General features: G+C 39.5%; 1 protein-coding gene across 7 annotated transcripts in view; it reads left to right on the forward strand.

Moving 5' to 3' along the window:
• Positions 1-554: 554 nt before the first annotated feature.
• Positions 555-25,646, forward strand: part of SYT9 (synaptotagmin 9) — a 256,658-nt gene continuing 231,566 nt past the window's right edge. For all 7 annotated transcript variants that reach the window (XR_004731282.3, XR_008475172.2, XR_008475173.2 and 4 more), the window contains exon 1: positions 555-940. Coding sequence is in view for 3 of the 7 variants with exons in the window: in XM_009007611.5 (XP_009005859.2) it covers positions 796-940 (145 nt within the window). In the remaining 4 variants the exon portion in view is untranslated. The remainder of the gene's footprint in view (positions 941-25,646) is intronic.

Below are 25,646 nucleotides of genomic sequence, written 5' to 3' on the forward strand. Positions count from 1 at the left end.
TCCACCTTCTCCAAATCACCTGAGTGGTCGAAAAGGGCCTGTGCTTGGGAAATCCTTCCTTTGTTGGAGAATCTTGGACCCAAACCCTGCATTTGGGCATTTGACACCCGTAGGCCCATGGTTCTTGCCCAGGCTGCTCTTTCCAAGTTCAAAGCAGGGACTCTGTTCTGCGCATCCGGCGGGTGTGCCCAGATTGCAACCTTCGCACCAGGCATCCAAGAACGTGCTTTGGACACACGCAGGGTGGTGGGAGCGGGTGCTTGGATTGCATCTGGGCGGAGGGGTGGAGTAGCTAGAGCGCCCGGAGCGCGCACCCCGCTCGCACTCCCCAAGCTGGGGCGCGGCCGCTCTGAGTGCGAGGTCCCAAGCCAAGTACCCCGCTCTGCCAGGAGCTGTGGAGTACCCCAGGTCCCCGGCTGGGGCCGCCGCGATCCTACCCCGCAGCGCGCACCCCTGACCCGGCCCCGCCCCCCGGCGACCGCGAGTAGCGGGCGGAGCGCAAGCAGAGAGGAGCGCTGGGCTGTGCGGCACCGCCTCTCCTCGGTGCCGGGGGAGGGAAGGAGGGACCGACCGGGAGAGAGAGGGAGCCCAACCGACCGGCTGGCGAAGAGCTGCATGCAACCGGTGGGAGGCCGGGCCGGTTGGGGCTGGCGCTGGGGCTCGGGCTCGGACCGTTTCCCCGCACGTCCCTGGCGGTGAGCGCGGACGGCCCGGAGGCGGCGGCTCTGAGCTGGCAGGCGGAGGGCTGTCTCCCGCGCCCGCCTGCCCGGCGCGGTCCGAGGATGCGGGGGGGCGATGCCCGGGGCCAGGGACGCGCTCTGTCACCAGGCGCTGCAGCTGCTGGCCGAGCTCTGTGCCCGTGGGGCCCTGGAGCACGACAGCTGCCAGGATTTCATCTACCACCTGCGGGACCGTACCAGACCCCGGCTCCGCGACCCAGGTGAGTGCCGCCACCGCCGCCTGCAGGGACCTACGGGCCCTGGGCTGGGACTTGGGGCCGCACCGGGGCCTGAGGCAGAAGAGCTACGCGGACTGGGAGAGGGCGGGGGGCGGCCACTGAGACAGGGGAGGGATCAAGAACCAGCGCACTGTGGCCTGATGCTGGAACCAGGCGGGGACGCTGGCGGTGGCTGCTGCCCGAAGGCCGAGTCCGGGTCTGCTGGGGCAGGGTTGGAGGGACCACGCCCGCCACCTGCGCTCCCACTGCCAGGGCTCCTGGGGGCGGCTCCCGAGCTCCAAGCTACGCGCTTCACTTCCTGGGCTCTGCACTCAGAGCGAGGAGAGGCCGCGGCGGCCTCGGAGCCGTGGGAAGGGGGACGAGGCCGAAGGAAACTCTAGGAAGTTGGGAGTTGAGGACGGCCGGGGGCTGGGGTTGAATCCCACTGGGTGCTGCTCATCCTTGCTCCTGAGCGTCTAGTTCCTTTCCTTGGTGTGGGGTGAGAAGGGCGGGAAGCGATCCCGCGTTGGGCAGGGTACAGGGAGCTTCTGGTCCTGGGCAGACGGGCCTGAACCCTTTCCTGGCGGGTCGCACGGCGCGGAGGTGACCTGGGCCTGGGCCCTAGGCTCGACCAGCGGTTACCGCCAGCCACACTCGGGGCGGTGGGCTCCTAGGTCCTGGCTTGTGCACCTGTAGTTATTCCTAGTGAAAGTTGCAAAGCTCCTAACTTTGGAAAGTTCATTTATATTGGCATTTAACCAATTAAGGTTGGAGGAGGGAGTTTTAGTGGAGCCATTTGCTTTTCCCGAGGTCTCTGGATCTCCCAGGTCGTCTCATCCACTACTGGAAATGCAATTCCTTCCAATGTTTGCTTGAGATGTTTCTCACCTGGAGAAATAGTTTTCTCAAATATTCTCTCAACCTGAGTACTTACCAAAAAAGCATATTGTGGTTGAATTGTTAAAAATGGGATGAGAAAATGGCCTTTCTCTTGATATTGCTACGTATAAATACTGAAAATGAGCTATTGCCAAGCAAATTATCATGTACGAGTTGAAACCAATTTATTATATAAAAATCCATTTATCCAAAAGATAAATTAAAGAATTATTTGGTTTATAAAGAGTGTCATACTGAACCAGACTTAAATATTATATGCTTGATATATTTAAGATGGGTATGTGGAGTGAAGTCATCTGCTAAAATTTAAAAGTTTATATTAGATATTCTCTACTCAAGGCTTTTTATTTTTCCTATGGAAAAAGAAAAAAGGTTGTTTTCCATTTCCGGTGGTTATATTAACTAAGTTTATCAAATGATCACTGATATATTACTTCAAAGTGGAGAACTGAGTAGAGAAATACTGATCCCAGTGATTTCCAGGGAGGTTTAATGTTCAGCCTATGTGTGCCTCATTGCTGGATGGTATGTGCTGAATAAACCACAGTCCCTTATCTCACAAGACCCAGGAAGATGTGTTAAGTCGGGGAAGTGGTCCTTAAGTGTCAGGAGCAAGACAATGATTTTATGTGTTTTACCCAAAGCAAGTGTTAGTGTTGAAACATCTCACTTTCTTGTCTGTGACTGGACCACAAGTTCTCCTTGTTATCCCACATAAGCAGTTGTCTTTGGCTTTACAAGAGAAGATGGATGATGCCTATCTCTAGATCACATCTTTTGGCCAGTTTTCTGCCTCTGCTCCTTTCAATTCAGGGCTGGATCCTGTGTTCTCAGGTTCTCTTCAGCCCCTACACCAGGCATCTGCAGAGACAGAGTCAGTAAGAGGACTTCTTATGAGAGAAAATCTGAGTCCTTGGCTGAGGAATAGTTATAGATAGGAGTCGACTTTGCTGCTCCGAGTTCCTGATAGCAGTGCTCTGCTTTCTTAAACTAGGACACAAGGGTTTTGAAGTAGCCCCATGCCCCTCTGGCCCTTTGGTTTGTGTCGGAAAGTAGCCAGCTCATGAGAAAAGGGGTGGGGGACTTCTAGTGCAAGGTGAGAGGAAATGAGACCAAAGATTACATCTAAAGTGCACCCTTTCCTTCAGGACACTTCTCTCTTCATTTCCAAATCTCCCTTTATTTCCCTCCTTACTTCACTTGCCGACATTAATTCTTACATCAGATGCATTTGTCTTTATCCCTCTGAAGCAAGAGTGGTTTTAATCTCTGAACCCTGAAAGCTGAATAGCTGGGAAGCTGCACCACACAACACCATGTGAATAATGTCCCTGCTATTGACAGTGTGAACCAGAAAACCATGCACAGCAGCCCTGAGACATGGATTCCTAGAGAGAGTCATCTCTGTAAATGAATGACTTCTTTTTCTGGAAAGGAATCCACCTGAATGCCATGTTCCAACTTTCTCTGTCATTGTCCATTCACGGCCACCCTGTGATAGCTAGGTTTTCTCAAACTCAGCTAAGAACTTTGGTTATAAAAGGAGAAAAAAGATATAATTTCATGTGGACAGCAGAGTGACCCTGCATCTAGGATGCTGATTCATTTTTTCAGAGGTGTGTAAAGACTGGGGCATAGACCAGCAGGCCTGAGCCATCAGAAGAATTCTTTTTTGTCCAGTTGTTTATAGTGTCCTGCCGGGGGAGTACAGCACTGAGATTTCCCTGACTTGTTGTTCACAGAGGACTTGATGCAATTGTGATTTAAAAATATAAGCCTAAGTCACAATTGGAACTGGAGTGCCTCACCCAGTTTGTCATCTGTACAAACTTGTGGAAAGTAAAGTGCTGAGTGTGAGCACTTTACTCATAGAGAGCAATTAGAATGCTCTGTTGGTTGCCTTTATGGTGTTTTATATGTTAATGAGGTGGGGTATAAACTTGCAGACCTCAGAGACTAGCCTTTAAGGTAGAGGGAACAGCAAGTGCAAAGGCCCTGAGGCAGGAGCATTATTGATATGATGCTGGAAATGGTGACTTCAGAGGTGGCTAGAGAAGTGTTAAAGAGATGGAGAGTGAAAAGAAATATGGTCAAGAGTTAAGGAGCATGGATCATGCAGTGTCTTTTAAACCATTATAAAGACTTTGGTTTTTCCTCAGAATGAGACATAAAGCCATTAGAAGGTGTTGAGCAGAGAAGTGACAACACTTTGACTGCCATATTGAAGAGCAAGGGTGAAGTCAGAGAAACCTCTTAGGAAGCTATTTCAGAAATCCAGACAGAGGTGATAGTGATTTCAACAGGGATAATGGTAATGGAGGTAATGAGAAGTAATTGGATGGATGATGAACACAATTGGAAGGTGCCGCTGCTAGTGATTATTGACGGAAGAGATGCGAAAGGTAAGAGAAGGGCAATTAAGGATGTTTCAAAGACTTTTTGACCTAAAAAGTTCTTTGTACAAGCAGAAGTCTTCAGGAAGAAGGTAGGGATGAGGAGGAAAATCATGAGGCTTGTTTTTTATTTTATTTTAACTTTTTGTAACACGTTAAGTGTGTGATGTCTCTTCAGATAGCCAAGCTGTTTTATAGTTGAACAGTGACCTGAAGTATGACTCCTCTTTAACATTAATTGCTCTATGTTCATATTTTATAACTAGAGACTTTGCTGTCAAAAAGATTAATTGGCTGTAGAACAGCATGTATTGTTAGAAGGTTTTCCTTGTAGGGAATTATGTCTCTTAAATTTCTACCCATGGATCTTGATTATACTTTCTTGGGTCAAAAAGCATTAGTCTTATCTCTCTTCTCCATGGTACACCTTTGGCTATTAGGAGGTAAACTATCTTAACTGCTCTAGATTTGTTCTTTCCAAGGAGCAGAAAGGAAGATTGGATCATATGATGTCTAGGTTTTAAACATTTTTTTTATCATTTTGTTTTTAAGTCTTTTCTTCTGTAGAGTGCCAAGCATGCCTGTGCCAAGCACTTCATGTAGGTCATTTCACTAGTCCTCATAAGTCTTCGAAGCACTTATCTGTGTTCAACCAGCAGCAGCAGCAGCTTCTGGGAGCTTGTTGGACTTGGAGAATCTCAGTTCTATCCCAGACCCACTGAATGTGGATCTGTATATTGACAGGATCCTCAGGTGAGAGTTGTATGCACGTTAAAGTTTAAGAAGCGTGGCTAAAAGTGATTGATACTTGTGAGTATACTGAAGTGCACAGAAATAAACTAGCCCAGGGCCATGGATTCCATTTAAAAGCATTGGGTCTAAGTCAAAGCAGCTTCTTAGGCAGTCACATCGCATATATGGAAAACTGGGGAGTTATTGTCAATGTAAATTTTCTAGGTATTTTTTATAATAGCCACCCTTAGACCTACTTTCTCTCTTCTGTACTTGTATAATGGATTTAATTCCCAAGTGCAGGTCACATTCTATGTAGTTATAAAGATTCAGCTTAGTATTTTGGTTATAAATACTGTGATCCAGGATACTGGTTTTCCATTCATGTTCCAACTCCATATTCTGGAGATTTTTCTGCATGCTCTCTGTGTCTGTACCCAAGGTCTAGAAAATGTTTAGCAGGTCAGGGTGTGAAGCAGAGCCTTAGGACTCATCGTTAGTGACTCTTCTCTCCACATAAATATTACTCCATTCAGGAAAAGCTTTTTCTAGATCAGTGGTTTTCAACTTTGGCTTGGGAATACTTAGGGAGCTGGAACAAACACAAAAGAAAAAAAAACAAAAAACTACCAATGACTGGGCGGCACCCTAGACCAGTTTTAAATCACAATCTCTGGGAAATGGGCCTGGTATCAGTATTTTTTAAAAACTCATCTATTGTTTATAATGTGCAGCCAAGTAGAGGACAACTTTTGAGCCCATTGGGCAAAAGATGCATCCACCTAACTCTTCTTAGCTCAGCTCACATTTGTTTCTTGTAAAATTAGAAAAGATCGTATCAAAAACCAGGGACCTTGCCTGTTATCCTGTATAGCTAATACCCATATAAACTGATTCTTAACTTTCTTTTCACAACATTATCCCAAATGTTTATTTTGAGGGCTCTTTGAACATATGGTAAGGCTCTGTTATGTCCACCCAGTCTAAGGCGGGAAAAAGACAAATAAATCAAGAAAAACTTGTCCAGATAAGAGTGTCATTAAAAGGAAAACATGTAGAACCTTCACTAATGTCACTTTATGTTGAGTTATAATGAAGTCACTTATTAGAAAATGTACATGTAAAATAATAAATATAGTCTCTATCAAAAAAATCTTCCAAATAATCATCAAGATTAGATATTAGCCTTGATTCAAATTTTTCTAAGATAGTCAAAAGAGAATTAGTCTTGAAACACTGGATGTTTATGAATAGACCTTGGTGTGATTATGCACAATGGGATTAATTTCTTTAAATTAATGTTAATTGCAATCAGGAAATAGAGTCTTCTATGGAATGAGTGGCATATTGGATGCACAGTATGTGAATATATAATTTGCATTTACTTCAGTGACATTTTAGGACTTCTTCATAAATATTTTATTTAAACAAGTGTGTTTTCATCTCTGCGGGATTCCTCTACATGGACCAGTGAATGATTTAGTCATGAGGTAATTATCAAGAGGGGGAAAAAAAGCAAACTGTGGTAAAGGCATCACAGGCAGCCTATGGCCAGCTGCCTCTTTCAAAATAAACAATCAGAAGCACAAACTTTTTGATGTGGCATAAACTTCAAGGAAAAATTAAACTGACACCTAAAGGAAATCACTCTAAAATTTTCTAATATGTGTAGACCATAGATGTTGCTTTCACTGAAAAAGCGTTGTGGCACTTTTATGTTTGTGGTGCAAGTGCAATTTCCCATATGGTTGGCTTAAAAAAATTCAAAATCTCTTCTTAACAGATTGACTTGAGGGAACTAACAAGTTCACACTCCAAAGTGTATAGAGAAAGGGGAGGAGCTTAGTGAGAGGCATATAAATGGAGGAGTAATCTCACTTCTAAGGATAAGTATGGAGTGTGTATTTCTATTTTCTGAATGAAGTTGAATGAAATCACAATTTGTGGGGAAGTTTTCAGTTTTCACTGCAATCTTGGAGCAATGAATATGCATCACAACTTCCTTTTCTTTCAAATGTTTCATTTGGTGGACTCTAGGAAGGGCTTTAGACCACACCAAAAACCCTAAGGACTAGGCTTTGCAGATCTCTTTGAAATCTTCATATGTCCTTGCACATGTATTTTATCATACAAAAACTTTAAGTCAACATCAATAGAACTGTACCTGAAAGAAGAAAAAATCTTCCAGGACATCAAGATGACCAAGTGGAATAAGCAAGGACTTTGGAGTTAGAATGTGACTGCACTTACTACCTTAGTGACCTTGAGTAAAATATTTCACTCTTCATTTTATTCATCTTTGAAATGGGAGTGGAAGATTGCTGTAGCACTGTGCCTAAATGCTCAAATAAGTAATCAATAAATGATGTTGTTGGTAATATCACCTGCCCATGTTTCCTTTCAGCCATGGTCCACAAACATGTATATGTTTTACCATTTGTAATTATTTGTAGGCTAAATTTACTTTCTACTTTTTTGTAAAGTTAGCATTTTACTACCTCTTATTAGCTGTGTGCTCCTGGACAAGTTATTTAACCTCTGTGTCCTCTCTCATCAGTAAAATGTATTACTAGTATCTGGGTTTCTAGTATCCAGATAAAATATAGGATACCAGCTCAATTTGAATTTCAAATAAACAACAGATAATATGGCATGACATATAATTATACAAATTAATTATCTGTTGTTTACCTGAAATTCAAACCAAACTGGGCATCCGATACATTTATTTGGTAATGCTGACAACCCTATACTAATACCTATCTCACAATGCATGTGAAATACCGTAATACCTGACACATAGTAAATGCTCAATAAATATTAGCCATTATTTCTATTATTATAATTTTTCCCATTGTTATTAACACTTACTATTATGTAATTATTATTATTGTGTTGGTTATGTATATTTCAAAGGGCAATTCTTTTGAGGCTATTCTGGTTTGCAATTTTCTTTTTTTGGGGGGGTGTGGAATGCCTTGTATTTATAGTTCCCTATTTCCTTTTGGGAACATTTTTTCATTATAAATTATCAACAATGAGCCCTAACTGCTTTCTGGTAGATCTGTGATACTTAGCCCTGCTACATGTCAACAGTAAATCTGCTAGCATTAGCTGTATAATGTGAACAAAAGGTTGCTAATTTAACATGGTTTAAATTGTTACCTAGTTGTTTCAATTTGTGGTTTTTTGTTGGTAGAACTGAATATTTTTCATGTTTTGAACATTCTTATATTTACTCATATGAATTTTTTGTGTTCTCTACCACATTCTCTATCATGTGCCAGTTTATTTTTTGAGAATCTTAATGTTTTTCCTACCAATTTGCATTAATTATAATGTAAATATTCTATCAAATCAGCTCACAGAAGGAGTATTGTATAGTAAGTGAGCTCAGGTTGTCTGACTGTAATCAACACATTGTATGAAACTGTCTTTTGAAATTTCAGGGGTGCTTCAATAAATAGGGATTAGTTGCAACATTCTTTTCCAATGCAAAGTGCTTCCTTTATTTATATGAAATATAAAAAAAACAGTTGTTATAATTTGAATCTCTTTTTCTTTATGTTTTCTTTCCTACTTCAACCCACCCTACCCTGCCCTGATGTAGCTGTTACTTAACCACACTGAATTGATCAATCATTTCTAGTTATAATTAAGTTAAATTCCAAAAACATTTATTGAGAGCTCCTTAAGTGCTATGTACAAGGTATGGCATCTGTAATTCAAAGATACATTAGACATGCTTACTGCCCCTATGGAATTGACATAAAACAATATGGCAATTAATAAAGTCAAGAAGGGAGATACCTACTAGATACAGTACAGAAAAGAGGAGAGAAGTAATTAGTAATTAGCTGGTTTGAGTGGATCTGCAGAAGCTTTCTACAGAAGTCTATTCTTGGGCAGAAGAATTTGCCTGAAACTTGGTGGTGGGAAAAGCATTCTAGGAATTTAATAAGGTCCTAACACAGAAGAGGATGGATCATGGGTAACAGCAAGTTGAGTGTGTGTTGCAAATGTTGAGAGATGGATCTGCTCTAGTAAGCAAGGGTCAGATCAGATCAAGAAAGCCCCTGTATGCCATTGCCAAAATCCCACTGAGGACTGACTGATACAGAAATCGTGAAAGAAGTATAATATATATTTTTTTAAGGTGGAGTCTTGCTTTGTCACCCAGGATGGTGTGTAATGCCATGATCTCAGCTCACTATAACCTCTGCCTCCTGAGTAAGGACTACAGGCATGCACCACCATGCTTAGCTAAGTTTTGTATTTTTAGTAGAGGTGCGGTTTCACCATATTGGCCAGGCTGGTCTTGAACTCCTGACCTCATGATCTGCCCTCCTTGGCCTCCCAAAGTGCTGGGATTACAGAGGTGAGCCACTGCACCCGGCCAAGAATTACAATTTATACGATAAGCCCAAAGCATCCATTCTCAGCAAATCACACCAGATTTCAGTTATTTGAATGCTTCTCAAGTCTTCCTGGTTCCTCATGGAAAATATATTCAGGTTACAGGCAACTATGTTCTTTCTGTCCAAGGTAAGGTCCTAACAGATGGGAATCAATGAATGGAAGTTTACCCATTTTAAATCCCCAGCATGTCACCCTGAAACCCAGCTGTAATTACCTTGTATAGTTGTAAATACTGCCTTTAGCAAGTTTGGTCATCTGGTTCAAACATCTGGGTTCCAGATATAATTCCTGACTATGCCAACAGTAACATCTTGCTTCCTTGCCTGGCTATTTAATAATGAAAAAGCAGTATGTTCAGCTGCATTGTAACTATCCAGTCTGTGGATGTTCACAGTCTGTTTTCTCTGAAGTTATAGGGCCCAAGAGGGAATAAGCATGGCAGGCCTGCCTAGTGCCCACCAAACCATGCTGTAGAGATAGTTCTTTATTCTGTGTATAGGGGCTGCCAATTAACAGGCACAATTTTTAAAAAATAATTGAATTGGATGCCCTTAAGTGGGTCACATGCTGTTCATTTCTAATATCTGCCTCCTCGTCCCCACCCCAACACATGTACACTTTACTTATTACATTTTTAGGACATGCCTACTTATTGAAGACATCTTGGTTTGCATCTGCTGTAACACTGAAGAACCATTAAAAGAATTTATGCTGAAAATTAAGGTCAGTTTTATCCCTTATTTAGGTATTCTGGAGACAAGATGAAAACTGATTGGAGAGGTTATACTTGGAGATGCCAGTTTTTGCTCATCATATGTTTATTGAGCATGCACTAAGTATCAGGCTCTGTCCTAGGTCAGAGAGGTGATGGCACTGATTACAGGGCCCTGTAAGCCACTGTAAAAGATGAAAACAAGTGACTTTTACTTCAGTAAGAGAGGAAGCCATTAGCAAGCTTTATCAGAAGAGAGAGAACATCTAACTTAGGAAGAGAGAGGATCACCCTGACCTGCATGTAGAAAACAGACTGTAGAAGGGTAAGGTTGGAGTTAGGTAGAGGAGTTAGAAGGCTGTTGTCATCATGTAGGTGAAAGATGATGGTGGCTTAGGCCAGAGAGTAATAGCAATGGAGGTAGTATGATGTGATCAGATTCTGGGCAGCTGGAAGGTAGAGATGACAACATTTACTAATAGATGGATATAGACTGTGAAAGACAGAGAGGAATCAAGACTAAGACTGTGGCCTGAGCAGGTAGGAGAATAGAGTTGTAGGAAAAGTAAGTTTGAGGGGAATGATCAGGAGCTCAGTTCTTGATATGTAATGTTGGAAATGCTTACTAGTGAGTCCAGTGGGGATACGGACTAGGCAGTTGGATTGATGAGCCTGGAGTTTGGGAAAGATGGCTGTGCTGAAGGTATAAATATGGATATCATCAGCATGTAGCTGATATTTAAAATGAGTGTGACTGAAAGTATCTAGGAAGGGAAAGTGAACAGGAGAGAGAAGAGGACCTGGACTAAGTTCTGAAACTGTCCAACAGTAAGAGGCTAGAGAGAACTTGAGGAACTACAAAGGACTATTGATGAAGAGAGTCTAGAAATGAGAGAGAAAATCCAAGCAAGAGTGCTGACCTGGAAGCCAAGATGAAGAAGGTAATCAAAGAAGGAATAAGCAGTGTATCCAGTGCTACTGTTAGGTCAAGCAGAATGAAGACTGAGTACTCACCATTGCAGGTAGTAATTCAGGGGTCATTGGAAGTAACATTGACAAGCATTTCTGATAGAGAGGTGGGAACAAGAGCCTGATTGGCATGGCTGTAGAGAGATTGAGGGGAGAGGAATTGGGGCAGTGAAGACGGAATATTCTTTTAAGTTTTCTGCTAACAAGAGCAAATAAATGGCATAGTAGTTGCTGGTGAGGGAAGTGAGATGAAGGGTTGTATTATTTATTTATTCATAAGTTAGAAGACTTAGCACCAAGGTGATGGGAATGACTAGTTCAGAACAAAAATTCATGATATGGATAAAGAGGGGAGGATTGCTAGAATGATATCTTTGGTTGAAAAGCTGGATATATTTCCCAAGAGTCAAAGAAGAGTCCAGATTGCACATAGACATTTAGGCACCACAGGCACATAGATGATATTTAGAGCCAAAAAACTAGATGAGCTTACTGTCTCAGTCCATTTGCACTGATGAACTTATTGACTTAGTCCATTTGCACTGCTCTAGCAAAATTACCATAAACTGAGTAGCTTATGAATGACAAACATTTATTTCTTACAGTTCTGGAGTCTGGAAAGTGCAAGAGCAAGGAGCTAGGAGATGCAGTGTCAGGTGAGGGCCTGTTTCTCATAGATAGCACCATATCTCTGTGTCCTCACATGGTGGAAGGGGTTTCTTTCAGAAGGGCACTCATCCCATTCATGGGGGCTCTGCTCTCATAATCTAGTCACTTCCCCAAAGGCCCCAGCTCTTAGTACTATCATACTAGGGATTAGGTTTCAAATATGAATTTGGGGAGGACGCAAACATTGACACCTTCACACTTACCAAAGGGCAAATAAAAATAGAAAAGAAGTCGAATGACTGGTTAGAAGTCAGAGAAATGTTCAGGAACCAACAAAGGAGACAGAGAAAGACCAGAAAGTAACGTGGGAGAAAAATCAAGATCATGGTGGCTTGGAAATTAAGAAAGTATTCCTAGGTGAAGGGGATGATCCCCTGAGTTAAATGCAGCTGATAGGTCAAGTAAGATGACAACCAAGAACTGACTGTTGCATTTAATAGCATAGAGGCCAATTGGTGACGCTGAACTGAGTGATTCTGGAGGAGTGGTGCATGAGTGGGATTGGTGAAAGTCTGACTAGAGTCTTTTTAAAAGAGAATGAGAGGAATTGAGAGAAAAGAGTGTAAGCAACTTTTTGGAATTATTTTGTGAAGGAAAAGGGGAAGAGAAAATGATTCAAAAGATGGTTTTAAAGAAAAGAGAAAATAACTATATGTTTGTATGCTGGAGAGAAGGAAAAATGATGTAGAGGATAGAACTGCTGGGGTGATGTGCTGAGTAGGCTAAGCAGGTGGGTTTTTCAACAACAGTTCATTTATTGTCAATGAGTCAGAGCAGAATATATGGGCACAGGTGGGCAGATGTGGTTTGGGGATCTTGCAGAAGTTTGCCTTATGATTGCTTTTCTATTCTTGGTGAAATAGGAAGCAGCAAGGTTAGAAGCTGAGAGTGGGAATGATTAGGAAGTAATGGCAATTTGAAAATAAGAGAGTTATAAATGTTTGTCTAGGAGAGTGGAAGAGCAAATGGATTAGGGAAGGAAGTGTGATTGTCAAGCAATACTAAGGGCCGCTTGAAGTTGGTGATCATGAATTTAAAGTGATTTCCATCAGCATAGGTGTGTGTTTTTCTCCTACCATGTTCAACTCTTTTTGTGCAGGCATGAAAGAAAGAGAGAGCCGGGGTTGTGTGTGTAGAACAAGAAAAGAGTGGCAAAAGAGTTGAAGGTCTATAGAATAGAGTGATTAGAATGATTGATTCTGAAATTTCATCAGAGTAAGGAGAAAAAAGTGGATATGTAAAAGGATTAGGAATAGTGAAGATGTGGTAGGATTAATGGATTGTAGGTCCTGGAGGGGTGGGATGCTTACTGAGAATGCAGTGAAGAGGAGGGTGCCAGAGAGTGGGATGTTTGAAATCCAGATTCTGGAGGAGCTGCAACTGCTGGCATGACCCGGTCCAGGGCATGATCATGAGAGGCATGATGGGGAGAGAGGGACAAATGATTGAAGACAGGAGCTCAAATAACTACAGGCCCAGGGTTTTGGAAGTGTTATCAACATGGATATTGGGTTTGCAAGAATTATGACAAAAGTAGTTTTGGAAAGAGTGGAAGCAAGCCAGCAATTGGGCACTTCCAGGAATGTGGGGGAAGCAATCCAAAGAATGATAGATGTCTGCAACAAAGATGGGTGGTTATGGGATAGTGGTGTGGTCAGACAACATGAGATTTAAAGCTGGCTATTTTTAGAGACAACAGCAGCAGGCAGTAAACTATTAATTTTTACCTAAGCAGAAGTGTTGAAGGAATATTTTAAGGCAGTAAGGATGCCTTAAGAGATATTTAAGAGGTAAAATAATAGGTGCAGTGATATGAAATAAAGAGATCCTGATTCCCAATGTTTTCACATATGTGCCTGGAAGGATGTACCTATAACTTACTAGGTTTACTACAGGAAGTCAAGCACATTTTGTGGGAAAATAATGAGATTAATTTTAAGCACATCAAGTTTGGAATGTATATGACATCTCATGCAGATTTCCAGGGCAGCTGACTGGTGGAAAACTGGGAAGAAGTTACTGGAAATAAGAAGGGTGAAAAACGATTGAATGTCAAGGCCCCTTGCAACTGAAAGGTTTTTGTAAAGTGGTTCCCAGTTCCAGCTGTGCATCAAAATCAGTTAAAGAACTTTTGAAGACACAACTGCCCTGCCCCAAGATTGACTAAATCAGCCTTCAGGGGTGAAACCTAAAATAACCCTACACAATTAGGGTAGCAAATGACATGAACTTACAGCCTGCATGGTTTAAAATTACTTTTTACAGACCCTTCATCAAAATAAATGCTCAAACCATCTATGTAAAACTTTTATAAAATATTAAGCAAGGAAACCCAAACTTGAAAATGTGTTTACTATCTATCATGGATTCTTTTTTTTTTTTTTGACCACAATGAATTATCTTAAATTATTAGTACTGTACTCAGCTGCTGTTGGCACAACTACCAATAAATCCTGTAGAAAATTTAGCTGTAGGACACAACTGTACTATCCTAGCCCTAACTAAAATCATGGTCTTCTTTATCCCAAGGCATGTAATATGATCATCATTTGCTCTTAATTTAGGATAACCATGCAGTACGTAAACCCTGTGAAAACTCTAACTAGGCCATGAGGCTAGAGAATAACGTGGTTGCTTGATTCCTGTAGGCTATAAATCATCCTAGCCAATATGCTGACTTCTTGTCAGAAAAACCTGTGAAACAGAGAAAGACGCTGGACAAGAATGAGGATGCCACATTAGAATCACTTTTTAACACTGTTCAGAGGATCCCAAGTTAAACGTATTTCCATCTTATTTTTTCAAATAATATGAATGTCAATTGCTGGCAAAGCTGAGCTAGCTCTGAAGGCTTCTCAAATTATTTCAGAGGGAATGAGAAAACAGTGCTGCTTGCTCCTCTTTAATCTGTTCCACTGTGACTGCTACTTTAGATTTAATATCACTGTAATATCCCGAATTTATAGGTCATCCTTCTTCTGGAGCTTTTAAAGTACTTTGTGTGTATTACCTTAATTTCAAGAGAACTCAGATTCATCATCGTATGGAATCTATTTCAGAGGGAGTCTACAAAGAGAACTAGAAAATCCCCCAAAGTGTTTCTTCTTTTTCTTCCAGATGCCTTTGGTAGGAACATCCATTGATTCTAACTCCACACTGCTTTAGAGGCCATTTATGTGTGGATTACTGTAGGCTTCTCTGGGGGAATATCTAATCCCCTCAGGTTCAGTTAGAGAGGATCCACTCTGCAGACTGATAAAGATTAAAACTGTGGCTCTTTTCTATTATATTGGTTTTTTAAAAATCTTTTAATTTTTGTATTATCTTATGCTTCAGTAATTCAATCACATCTGCCTTACTAGTGCCTTGGTATGTGGGAACTGGGAAGTTAAATTGGACAGATTAACAACGAGAGTGCTACTGCATATGCGTTTGTAGTAAAAGGTGATATGTTAGGGTTTGCAGTGGTGTCACATAGTGCTATGGACAATCATCAGATTTGACCCAGGGAAACTCCTAGAGAAAGGTGAGTAGTAAATAGTGGCCTTAATGATGCAATTTAGAAATTAGGGGGTTGGCAGAAGAGGCTCGGAGTTAAGTTTATAGTACCCGATTCTTTAAATGTTTAGGAAGTAATTTCATTAAATATATTAAAATATTTGTCTACTGATTTATATTGTTTTTAAATCTTCTCTTTTTCCAAAACCTCATGCTAATTAAATTAACATTCTATAACAAACATACTGAATATAATATATGTCATTAAGTGAGACTTATTTTAGGTTTATAAATAGTATAATAAACTATAAAGGCTTAGAAATCATAAACATTTACTCTTCATTAATGAAGCAATGTGTAAATATATAAAACCAAGTTTGTTATAACTTTACAAATTAGAATAATCAGAATTATATTGGAGACTACAACATTTCACCAGTAATAGAATACATCAAATTGACAAAATTAATAAAGGATAGAAGTTATATAGTTAATAAAGAAAAATAATGTTCACAAAACATTTTAAAATTTAATCAGCACAAGATCAATATTTTAGACATGACAATAAAAACAAAAAATTAATTCCAGCAGGTAAAAATTGCATGGGCTACATTTACTGTCCATAAAATAATCAATGAGTGATTAAGAGCTAACAGCAACAATACCAAAACCCTAAACTCTTAAAAATTGAACTCTTTCAGAGACCTCTTGAGTTAAAAAAATCAGAAATGGACACTGAAATTATAGACATTGAGAATACAATGGTGTATAACCAAAGCTATATTTATTTAGATGAAAATTTCTGATTCCAATTTGTTAATAGTAAATAAATACAATAATAGAAAAAAAATGCATTGAACTTAAGAGCCTAAAAGTAGAAAAGTGAAGCAAATCAAAAGAAGAAAAAAAATAAGAGCAAAGCATCAGTAAAAGCAAAAGTAGAAATTATTTAACTGTAATTTGAAAAAAACAAAGAAGCCATATTAATAAACAAAACCCAGGTGTGTCTTTCTGAAATAAAAATAAGTAAGTATTTTGCTATTCTGATCAAGGAAAAATGAGAAAACACAAATATAAAGCAAAAGGAATAAGAAAGAGGATTTAATAACAGATACAGAAGACTATAAAAAGCACAAGAAAATGTCATCTATGCTGTGATGTAGAAATACAAATTGAGTGGAAGGCATAAACATCTCAGAGTGAGTATGAAAATATTTAGAAGAAACCAAAAGGTGGTCAAAGAACTTTCTCTGTTAAAAAGCTATAGGCCCAAATTTTTTTATAGGTCGAGTTTTAAAAAATATTAAATACTACATCAGTCCTTTTATTTGTTGGAACCACAAATAGTCGTTACAAATTTGTTTTAAGTTTTCATTGCAAAAACAGTTTTACGTAAGCACAAGAATTAAAGGTCATCAGCCCTTCCATTAACAATCACTGTTAATGCTTTTACCAGAAATGGAATTGCTAGGCTTATGCACATTAAATATTTTGATATAAAATAATCAAATTGTCCTCTAGAAAGGTTCAACAATTCATACGCTGTTAAAACTATACCATGGCATAGAAAAAATAGAGAAAGCATCCTAATTCACTTTACAAGGCTAGTATCACACTGATATCAAATCCGACAAAGACAATAGTAAAAAAAAATCTTGTTACTAATCTCAGTTAAGCACATAAATATATTGTAAATAATAGTAAAATAAATTCAGCTTTGTATTAAAAATAATGATGTATTTTAACCTGGTGAGGGTTTAAGACTCCAGGAATGGCAGAGAACTAATAGCTTTGTTGTTGTTGTTGTAGTTGTTTTGAGACAGAGTCTCTCTCGGTTGCCAGGCTGGAGTACAGTGGCTTGATCTCAGCTCACGGTAACATCTGCCTCCCAGGTTCAAGTGATTCTCCTGCCTCAGCCTCCCAGGTAGCTGAGAGACAGGCACGCGTGACCATGCCCAGCTAATTTTTGTATTTTCAGTAGAGAAGGGGTTTCACCATGTTGGCCAGGATGGTCTTGATCTCACAATCTGCCCACCTTGGCCTCCCAAAGTGCTGAGATTGCAGGTGTGAGCCACTGTGCCCAGCCTGTTGTTCTTGTTTTATATATATAATTATTTATTTTAAATTTTGACCATTTATGCAAAATAAGTCACAAACTTTACACATTTTCCTCTGTCTTCAGTCATTCTCTGATTTTAAAAATATAACCTTATTGAGACATGTTTTACATATTGTAGAATTCACCCATTTCAAGTGTACAATGGAATTATTTTTTTGTAAATTTATGAAGTTGTGCAAGCGTCATTATAAATCAGTTTTATAACGTTTTCAACATCCCAGGAAGATTCCTCATATCCATTCACTGTTAATCCCTGCCTCAGGTCACTAATAATCTACTTTCTGTCTCTATTAATGTGTCTGTTCTAAACATTTCATGTAAATGGAATCATACAATATGTGATCTCTTTTGTGACTGGGTTCCTTCGCTTAGCATAATGTTTTTGAAGTCTGGCTGTATCATAGTATGTGTCATTAGTTCTTTCGTTGTTATTACTGATTAGTATTCCATTAGATGGATGTATTTCATTTTATTTATTCATTTACCAGCTTATGGACATTTGGCTTGTTTCCAATTTTGTGCTATTGTTAATAATGCTGCTAAGAACATTCGGGCACAAATTTTCTTTTTGGAGAGAGAGTCTCACTCTGTTGCCTAGGTTGGAATGCAGTGGCCCAATCTCGGCTCACTGCAATCTCTGCCTCCCAGGTTCAAGCAAGTCTCCTGCCTCAGCCTTCTGAGTAGCTAGGATTACAGGTACCTGCCACCATGTCCAGCTAATTTTTTGTATTTTTAGTAGAGATGGGGTTTTGCCATGTTGGCCAGGCTGGTCCCAAACTCCTGACCTTAGGTGATCTACCTGCCTCAGCCTCCCAAAGTGCTGGGATTACAGGCATGAGCCACCACATCCAGTAGGTGCAAGGTTTTATGTGGATGTATGCTTTTATTTCTCTTAAACAATTAACTAGAAGAGAGATTTATGGGTCATATGGTAACTCTGTTTTACCATTTTGGGGAACCACTGAAACTGCTTTCCAAAATGGCTGTAGCATTTTACATTCCCACCAATAGTGCAGGAAAGTTCCCATTTCTTCCCATTCTTGCCAACATCTGTCATTATCTGTCTTCTATTATAGACATGCTAGTGGGGTGTGAAAACGTGTCTCCTTCAGAGTTAATTTCTGGAGAAACAAGCATGATTATCTCAGATGTTGCCAAAAAAAAAAGCATGTGATAATATTCAACATTATTCTTGATAGTACTTTAGGAAACAAAAAGGCACCCCTTTAATATGATGAAGAAGTTCATGGTGATTATAGTAACAATTAAAAATGATGATGATACTTAATAGAATGTAGCACCAGGTACTGTTGTACGCTTTTACATAATAACTCACTTAACACAGCAACTTTGAGTGAGGTTCTAGTGTTATCCTCATTTTACAGGCAAGGAATCCAAAGCATAGACAAGTTAAGTGATTGGGGTGGCTCCATACACCTAGTAAGTCATGGAGCTGGAATTTGAACGCAGGTGGTCTGGGTGCTAACTCTGCCTTGTTAATTCTTATGCTGTAATAGGGAGAATCTCATCTCAAAGTGGCCTTCAAGGCTGCTTCATAGTTCTTCCTTGTCATTGACCTCTTCTCACTCACCTGAGGTTCTACCTCTACTGTCAAGTTTCTTCAGATAACTGTATTTCTCACTTCTCAGAGAAAATAAAGACTATGCAAAAAACTAATCAAATAAAAACAATGTGATGTGGCAGTATAGTATTGGGTAAAGGTGGCATTTCAAATCAGTGCAGGGGGAGAAAATGGGTTTTACAGAAAATGGGGTTGAGATAGTTGAGTAATATTATATGCCTGCTCCTCCTGAAATTTTTCGTGTGGTTTAAATTTTACAAATATAACTGCTAACGTCTGTACTTTGTTTTTAACTTCTATATTAGATTTTTATTCTTTTTATTGAATGAAGCTGTGATTGGTTTACTATATGACAAATATTCTTTGTATTTTAAGAATCTCAAGTAGCTCTCGATCTTTTTTCACATTGGTTAGAGAAGCAGGGATCAAAGTACAAAAGTGGGACAGTCACTGCTTATGTTTGTGCTTTATCTCATTAAGTGCTGATCACCAGGAAGGCAAACAGCTTGTCATGAAATTTGCCTTGCAAAGAATGTAATAAAGAAATCTTATTTAAAAAATTCCAAAGGAAATTATGTGATAATCATTTTATAATCAGAATGCTATATAGCTGACAGCAAAACAGTAACAGCAGGTTAGACACAGAAGGTAAATTTTTAAAAATTATTTCACATGAAGAGACCTAGGAGTAGTCTGCCAGGTCTGAGAGGCTCCAGGCAGTCTTAAGATTCAGGTTCCTTCTGTCGTTCTATGTTTGCCTTCTTTAGTGCATGACTTCAAATTCAAAGTCACATATGGGGTAATATGGCTGCTGGAATTCCAGCACTTACATTGCCTCCCTGGGAAAGACCAAAAAACCTCACTTTCAACGTGTGTCTACTCTTTTAAAGTAACCTTTCTCAAAGTCCCACTCGATACTTCTGCTTTTTTCTCATTGATCAGAATTTAGTCATATTACCATCCCTAGCTACAAGAAGGTTGAGAAATGTAATCTTTTGGCTTGATACATTGTCACTTCAAATGCAATTTAAGTTCTATTATTTTGGAAAAAGGGAAGAACAGATATGGGGTAGCAACTACCAGTGTCTATGATCTTTGAAGTAGGTGAAGACTTCCTTAGCATGACCCTAAAGCCAAAACCCATAAAAGGCAAGGTTGACAGATTTTGAAAAGCACAACAACAGAAACATCTTTACAAAGTTCATTATCAGCAAAATTAAGACAAACCACAGAGTGGGGCAAAATAATAACAATGAATGATGGAGAATTAAAATGCTTAAAGTGTTCTGCTGAAATACGTTAATTAGTAAGACACTTGACTATGTGTGCCTTTTAGAGAGAGTATATCAATTCTTTGGTTACTCCTTAAATGTACAATAATACCATATTGACAATGTTTATTCTTAAATATATATATTTTAAAACCATGTTGACCTTTTAGCAAGAGGATGCATTTATTTTTGTTTGGGGCATTATTATTTTAACTTTTTGCCCTCAAGGGCACATTCCAGGCTCATCTGATAAATGCAGCTCATAAATGCTGTTAGGGGCTATTTGATTTAGGACAGATTCAGCTAGATTACCTGAATGCTCAATTAACTGCCACCATGAGAATTGTTTGGTTTCAGGTTGATAAGTAGATCAAATCAGTAGCCATTCTCAGTTCAGTGCTTCATCAGGAAGTGAATTAAAGCAAAAACCATTAATGGTCATTTTTCTAAATGCTAATCAGTGAATTTCAAATTCTAGAAGAAAATTTGTATGTTTTTAGTGGTTATTATAGACAAGTGTTTTGAACTTGAGTTCAAGACTTCAAGATATTGAAAGGGGGCATGGTTTCTGGCCATATTACTTAGACAACAATAATTCTTCACAGCTTTCTGTTAATATCTTCTGATTTAACAAGCAAGTTGAAGTCAAGTGGCTTTAGCTATTTGGTATCCTTGGAAACCACTGTTAGATGATGAATTGAATCAGTTAAAATTAATTTCTTGTGAAAAGCTGCTTCCATGAGAGGATACTGACTTTGATATTTAGATACACAAGATATATATATATAATATATATATACACACACACACATATAATGTAGAGAGAGAGTCATCAGATATGAAGATTATTTGTAGATAAAAACTGCAAAGCCTAATAAATTCAAAAGTGATAAAGACGAAGTAATATTGCAAAGGGCTCTGCCTCTAAGAACTATGCTTCTACTTGGAGAGGGAAGACATATAAATAAAGGAATCTGAAGCATAATAGCCACTGAGTGAACTTTTATTTGGCTGGAGGAGTAGCCTTTTTTCTTGCATCTGTGAATGCTAACTATCATGACAAAGCTATTTTATTGTTATTGAAGTTTGGGAAAAGATAGAGAGCACATTTTTTTTTCAATATAAAATAATACAATAGATATTTTGGCTCCAAGCCCACTTTTAATGTCAATTGTGGAAGCATTTTTCTTTCATCCTGATAGGTGCCTAACCTGAGGACTGTATCTGCTACAAACTCTGTACTCCCAGAAGTTAACATTTTTAGGGGTATTGTTAGAACATGCAAAACCCAGTGCTGGACTGTGTACAATGGATTGCTATTTAATTCAAAAGCAGCACTCCTATCTCCTGTTGTATCCATAGTGAGAGCAGTCCATTGTGTCAGGATGTGTCCCAGGTCCCTGGCCTGGGCCCGCTGGTCATGCATTTCCCTGGAGGGGCAAGAGAGGAATGGATGTCCCTGATTTCAATCCTACATAGAATTTTGACTAATGTTCACTTCAGAATGTTCTGTTTGCTCTTGGATGAGCTAGAAGACAGGCATTTAGAGAAGAAAATGTAAGAAGGTAAATCGGAGATTCTTATATAAATTGGACTCTTTTACCATTGAATCTGCTTTTGTCCTACATTTAAATACTTCCTAAATAAACAAGAGCAGTACATATCCTGGGTAGTCCATGTAAACTGAATTCAAAGACTGCCTCACCACTTAATAGTTGTATAATCTGGGGAGAATTGCCTAACTTCTTGGTGTCTCAATTTTCTTATCTGAAAAATGAGGATAATAATGTTTATAGGGTAACAACATGTGAATAAGATCATGATTTTGGGACACAGCATGTCATTTAGAGATCAATTAATGTTAGTTGTCTTATTAATTCCCTCAATAGAAGCCTTTTTAATGTTTCACAAAAATCGGCATAACTGACTTTTGTTCCATTCTTTATTTTTGCTTTCTTTTACTTCTTCCTCCATTAATCTCTTTTCTCCACCCACCTTCTGGTGCTCTTATCCATTATTGTTTTCTCTCCTCTCTTTTCATCTTATTCTCTCTTGCTTCATTTTATCCTCTGAACTTTTTATTGGTGTTCTTTTTTTTTTCCTGCATACCTTAAGTGACAATGTAATGCTATCTACCTATTCACTCGTGTTTAACAGGAACCTACTGTGGACTGGGCACTGTCCTTGGTGCTGGAGTGGTGAAAAAGGAAGACAAGATCCTTGACCTCAGGGAGATGACCTTCTTGTGGAGGATACAGACAAGTGAACAGGCAATTGCAATTCAGTGCAACAAGGGAAAGTGTGGTTTGTGCTAGGAGCACACGGGAAGGGCTCCTATCCCAGACTTGAAGGAAGTGGTATCAAGAAAAGCTTCTCCAGAGAAGAAATAAATAAGCTCTGAAATGTCATGGAAATGAATGTTTCAGCAAAGCATTTGGAAGAAGAATTTCTAGTAAACAATATGTGCAATGGTTTAAATGCTTGAAGTAGCATGTGACTTTAGAATGAGTTTAGGATTGATGGAGTTGAATTTGAGAGATAAGAGTAGGGTGTTGTTTATGTAATGATGGTTAAAGTCAGAGAGGTAAGTAAGGGTCTTGTGGGTCATGCTAAGAATTTACATTTTATCCTAATTTTAATAGTTATCTATTTTATGGTAGAATCTGTAGAACATCAAATGCAATCAGAGAGTGGTATAAAGGAAATCTAAGGTTTCTGATTTAGGCATCTGGGTCATATCAAATGCAGAAGAAAGAGCAGGTAGATGGAATAAGAAAGAGAGACTGAATTGAGTTTTAGAAATCTGTATTTGAGGTATGTAGTACCTGTAGTTGTAAATATGGGCCTGAAATGAAAAAAAATTTTCAAATCTTATTTTGAAATTCAATAGTGATTGGATTCATTATTCCCTACTGAGTTTTATTTATTTATTTATTTGGACTGGTTCGCTGAATGTCCTTACATTTTGATGTGCATAGTTAAGGAATTATGGCCCAACTATATCTAGTTAAAAGAACAAAGTATAAGAAGACCATGGTTAACGTAGGAGAGAGAACCCAGTATTTGTTTCTTCTGAGGGCAATTAGAAAAAATTGGGAGTGTTTACCCTGTGATATCACAGGAGCTGCTTAAAAGAACTTGAAGATTGTTTCTAAGTGAGTCCCCTGGCCAGAACATGGCCTAAAGGTAGTCTCAGGGAGTGTGTGAATGAGGTTTGGAGGTGAGCGATAAGTAAGATCTTGCCCTGCATTAACTCAATCTCCAGTAGTAGAGGTCTCCAAATCATCTAATTTCATTGAATAAAATAAAATTATTACTGGATTTATTTTAAAATATTTGGAGTTTACAGCAAACTGACACAGGAACAGAAAACCAAACACTACATATTCTCACTCATAAGTGGGAGTTGCGAACACATAGACACAGGGAGAGGAACATCACACACTTGGGTCTGTCGGGGAGTGGGGGACAAGGGGAGGGAGAGCATTAAGACAAATATCTATGCATGTGGGGCTTAAAACCTAGATAACAGGTTGATAAGTGCAGCAAATCACCATGACATATGTATACCTATGTAACAAACCTGCACATTCTGCACATATATCCTAGAACTTAAAGTAAAACAAAAAATGTTTGGAGTTTATATTTATTTCTGGCTTCTATGCTGTTTGAAATAAAGTATTATGATAAGTTTATTACCTGCTGTGGTATGTAGAACTGCCTTGATTAGTCAGAGGCTGACTTTTCTTTTGCATCCAGTGGAGCCCCTCATTAAGACATTTCAAGTTTTGTTGACTAAATTCATGTTTCTATAATTCACATAAGTCATGATTCTTTAGTCTTTTCTCATACCTGTGTTAAGTTCATTTTTTTTTTTTTGAGACAGAATCTCACTGTTTCACTCAGGTTGGAGTGCAGTGGTGTAAACTTAGCTCACTGCAAGCTCTGCCTCCTGGGTTTAAGTGATTCTCCTGCCTCAGCCTCCTAAGGAACTGGAATTATAGGCGTGCACCATTATGCTGAGTTCATGCCTATAAAATTATACTAATTTTTTGTAGTTTTAATAGAGGTGGGATTCTGCCATATTGGCCAGGCTGGTCTTGAACTCCTGACCTCAGTTGATCCTCCCACCTCAGCCTCCCAAGATATTGGTATTACAGACAATAGCCACTGTGCCTGGCCAAGTTCATCTTTTAATGATGTTAGTTTATTTAGTTTCTTCCTATATAGCTGGGTCCTTGTCTTCCTCACTATGTAGGTCTTCCTTTTCCTCACTCTCACCCAACCTGATGCATAGAACTGGACCCCACCTTGAACTTTTGGAGCTGATGCCGTATAGTATGGTTGCAGGAATAAGGAGTTTTCCCTTACAGGATACAGCAGCCACACATAAGGCCATTTGCTCAGAAACCTAGCAGTGAGGCCCCAGACCCTTCCTCATGGCCACATTTCTCAATCAACACACATTTGAAGTTTTGGCTACAACGTTTTCCCTCACACCCGATGCTTTACACAGATTTTGGGAGAGCTTCCTGGAAGTCATCACAACCCACTAGAGTGAGGAATACTAGGTGATCTAGTATCTCCATACTGGCCCTGTAAAGTTTGGGTTGTTGGTTGGAATTAGTTCTTGGGCACCAAGGCTGCACAGAGTCAGCTAGTGGAGTGTGCATGGCCTCTGCTCCAGTTCTGGGTGTGCCTTGTGCACCACCCTTGCTCCAACAGATTCTCCCTGACTAGCCAGGCTCTGGACTTTCCAGTGTAGATATTCTCTCTGCTGCCCCTCACCTCTCCAAAGGGTGTCTTCCTCTTCACAGCCACACTGCTCATAAAATAGTTTCCCTCCCCAACCTTCTCCAGACCACCTTCATCCAATTCCCACACCCACCACTTCTCTGAGGCTTCTGTAACTACAGCCATTAATGACCTGCTAATTGCTAATCCCAGTGGACACATTTCAGCTGTTGGAATCCTGCTGTGTTTGAAATGGTGATTACTGCTTCCTCTTCTCTTGAATTTGCAATACCAAATCCCATTCTTTCTCTCTTTTATGGGTTTCTTTTCTTCTACTTGCCCCTTAAATGTTGGCATTTCCTTTATTATGATGACCCATTTCTTCTGTCACTTATGCATTTTTCCCCAAGTTGTCCTCTCCAATCCCAAAATATAACAGCCTCCAATATAGTGATAAGTCAAGATTCATACTCAAGCCCAGACTGCTGAAGTTCAAACCTGCATATTTATCTACCTTTTGGACATCACCATTTGCATAGAGGAAGCAACCTCTAAAACAATGTGTCTACAACCCAAGTCATCATTCTGTCCTTTCCACTTGCTACTGTTCTGCCTGAAATATTTTTCTCACAGGCCCCACATGGCTCACCACTCACTGTTAAAATACACACTGGGAATGAAAAGACCCCCCAAATAGGCTTTGTGTGAGCA

Source organism: Callithrix jacchus, chromosome 10 (assembly GCF_049354715.1).
Source record: "Callithrix jacchus isolate 240 chromosome 10, calJac240_pri, whole genome shotgun sequence".
Taxonomy (NCBI): domain Eukaryota; kingdom Metazoa; phylum Chordata; class Mammalia; order Primates; family Cebidae; genus Callithrix; species Callithrix jacchus.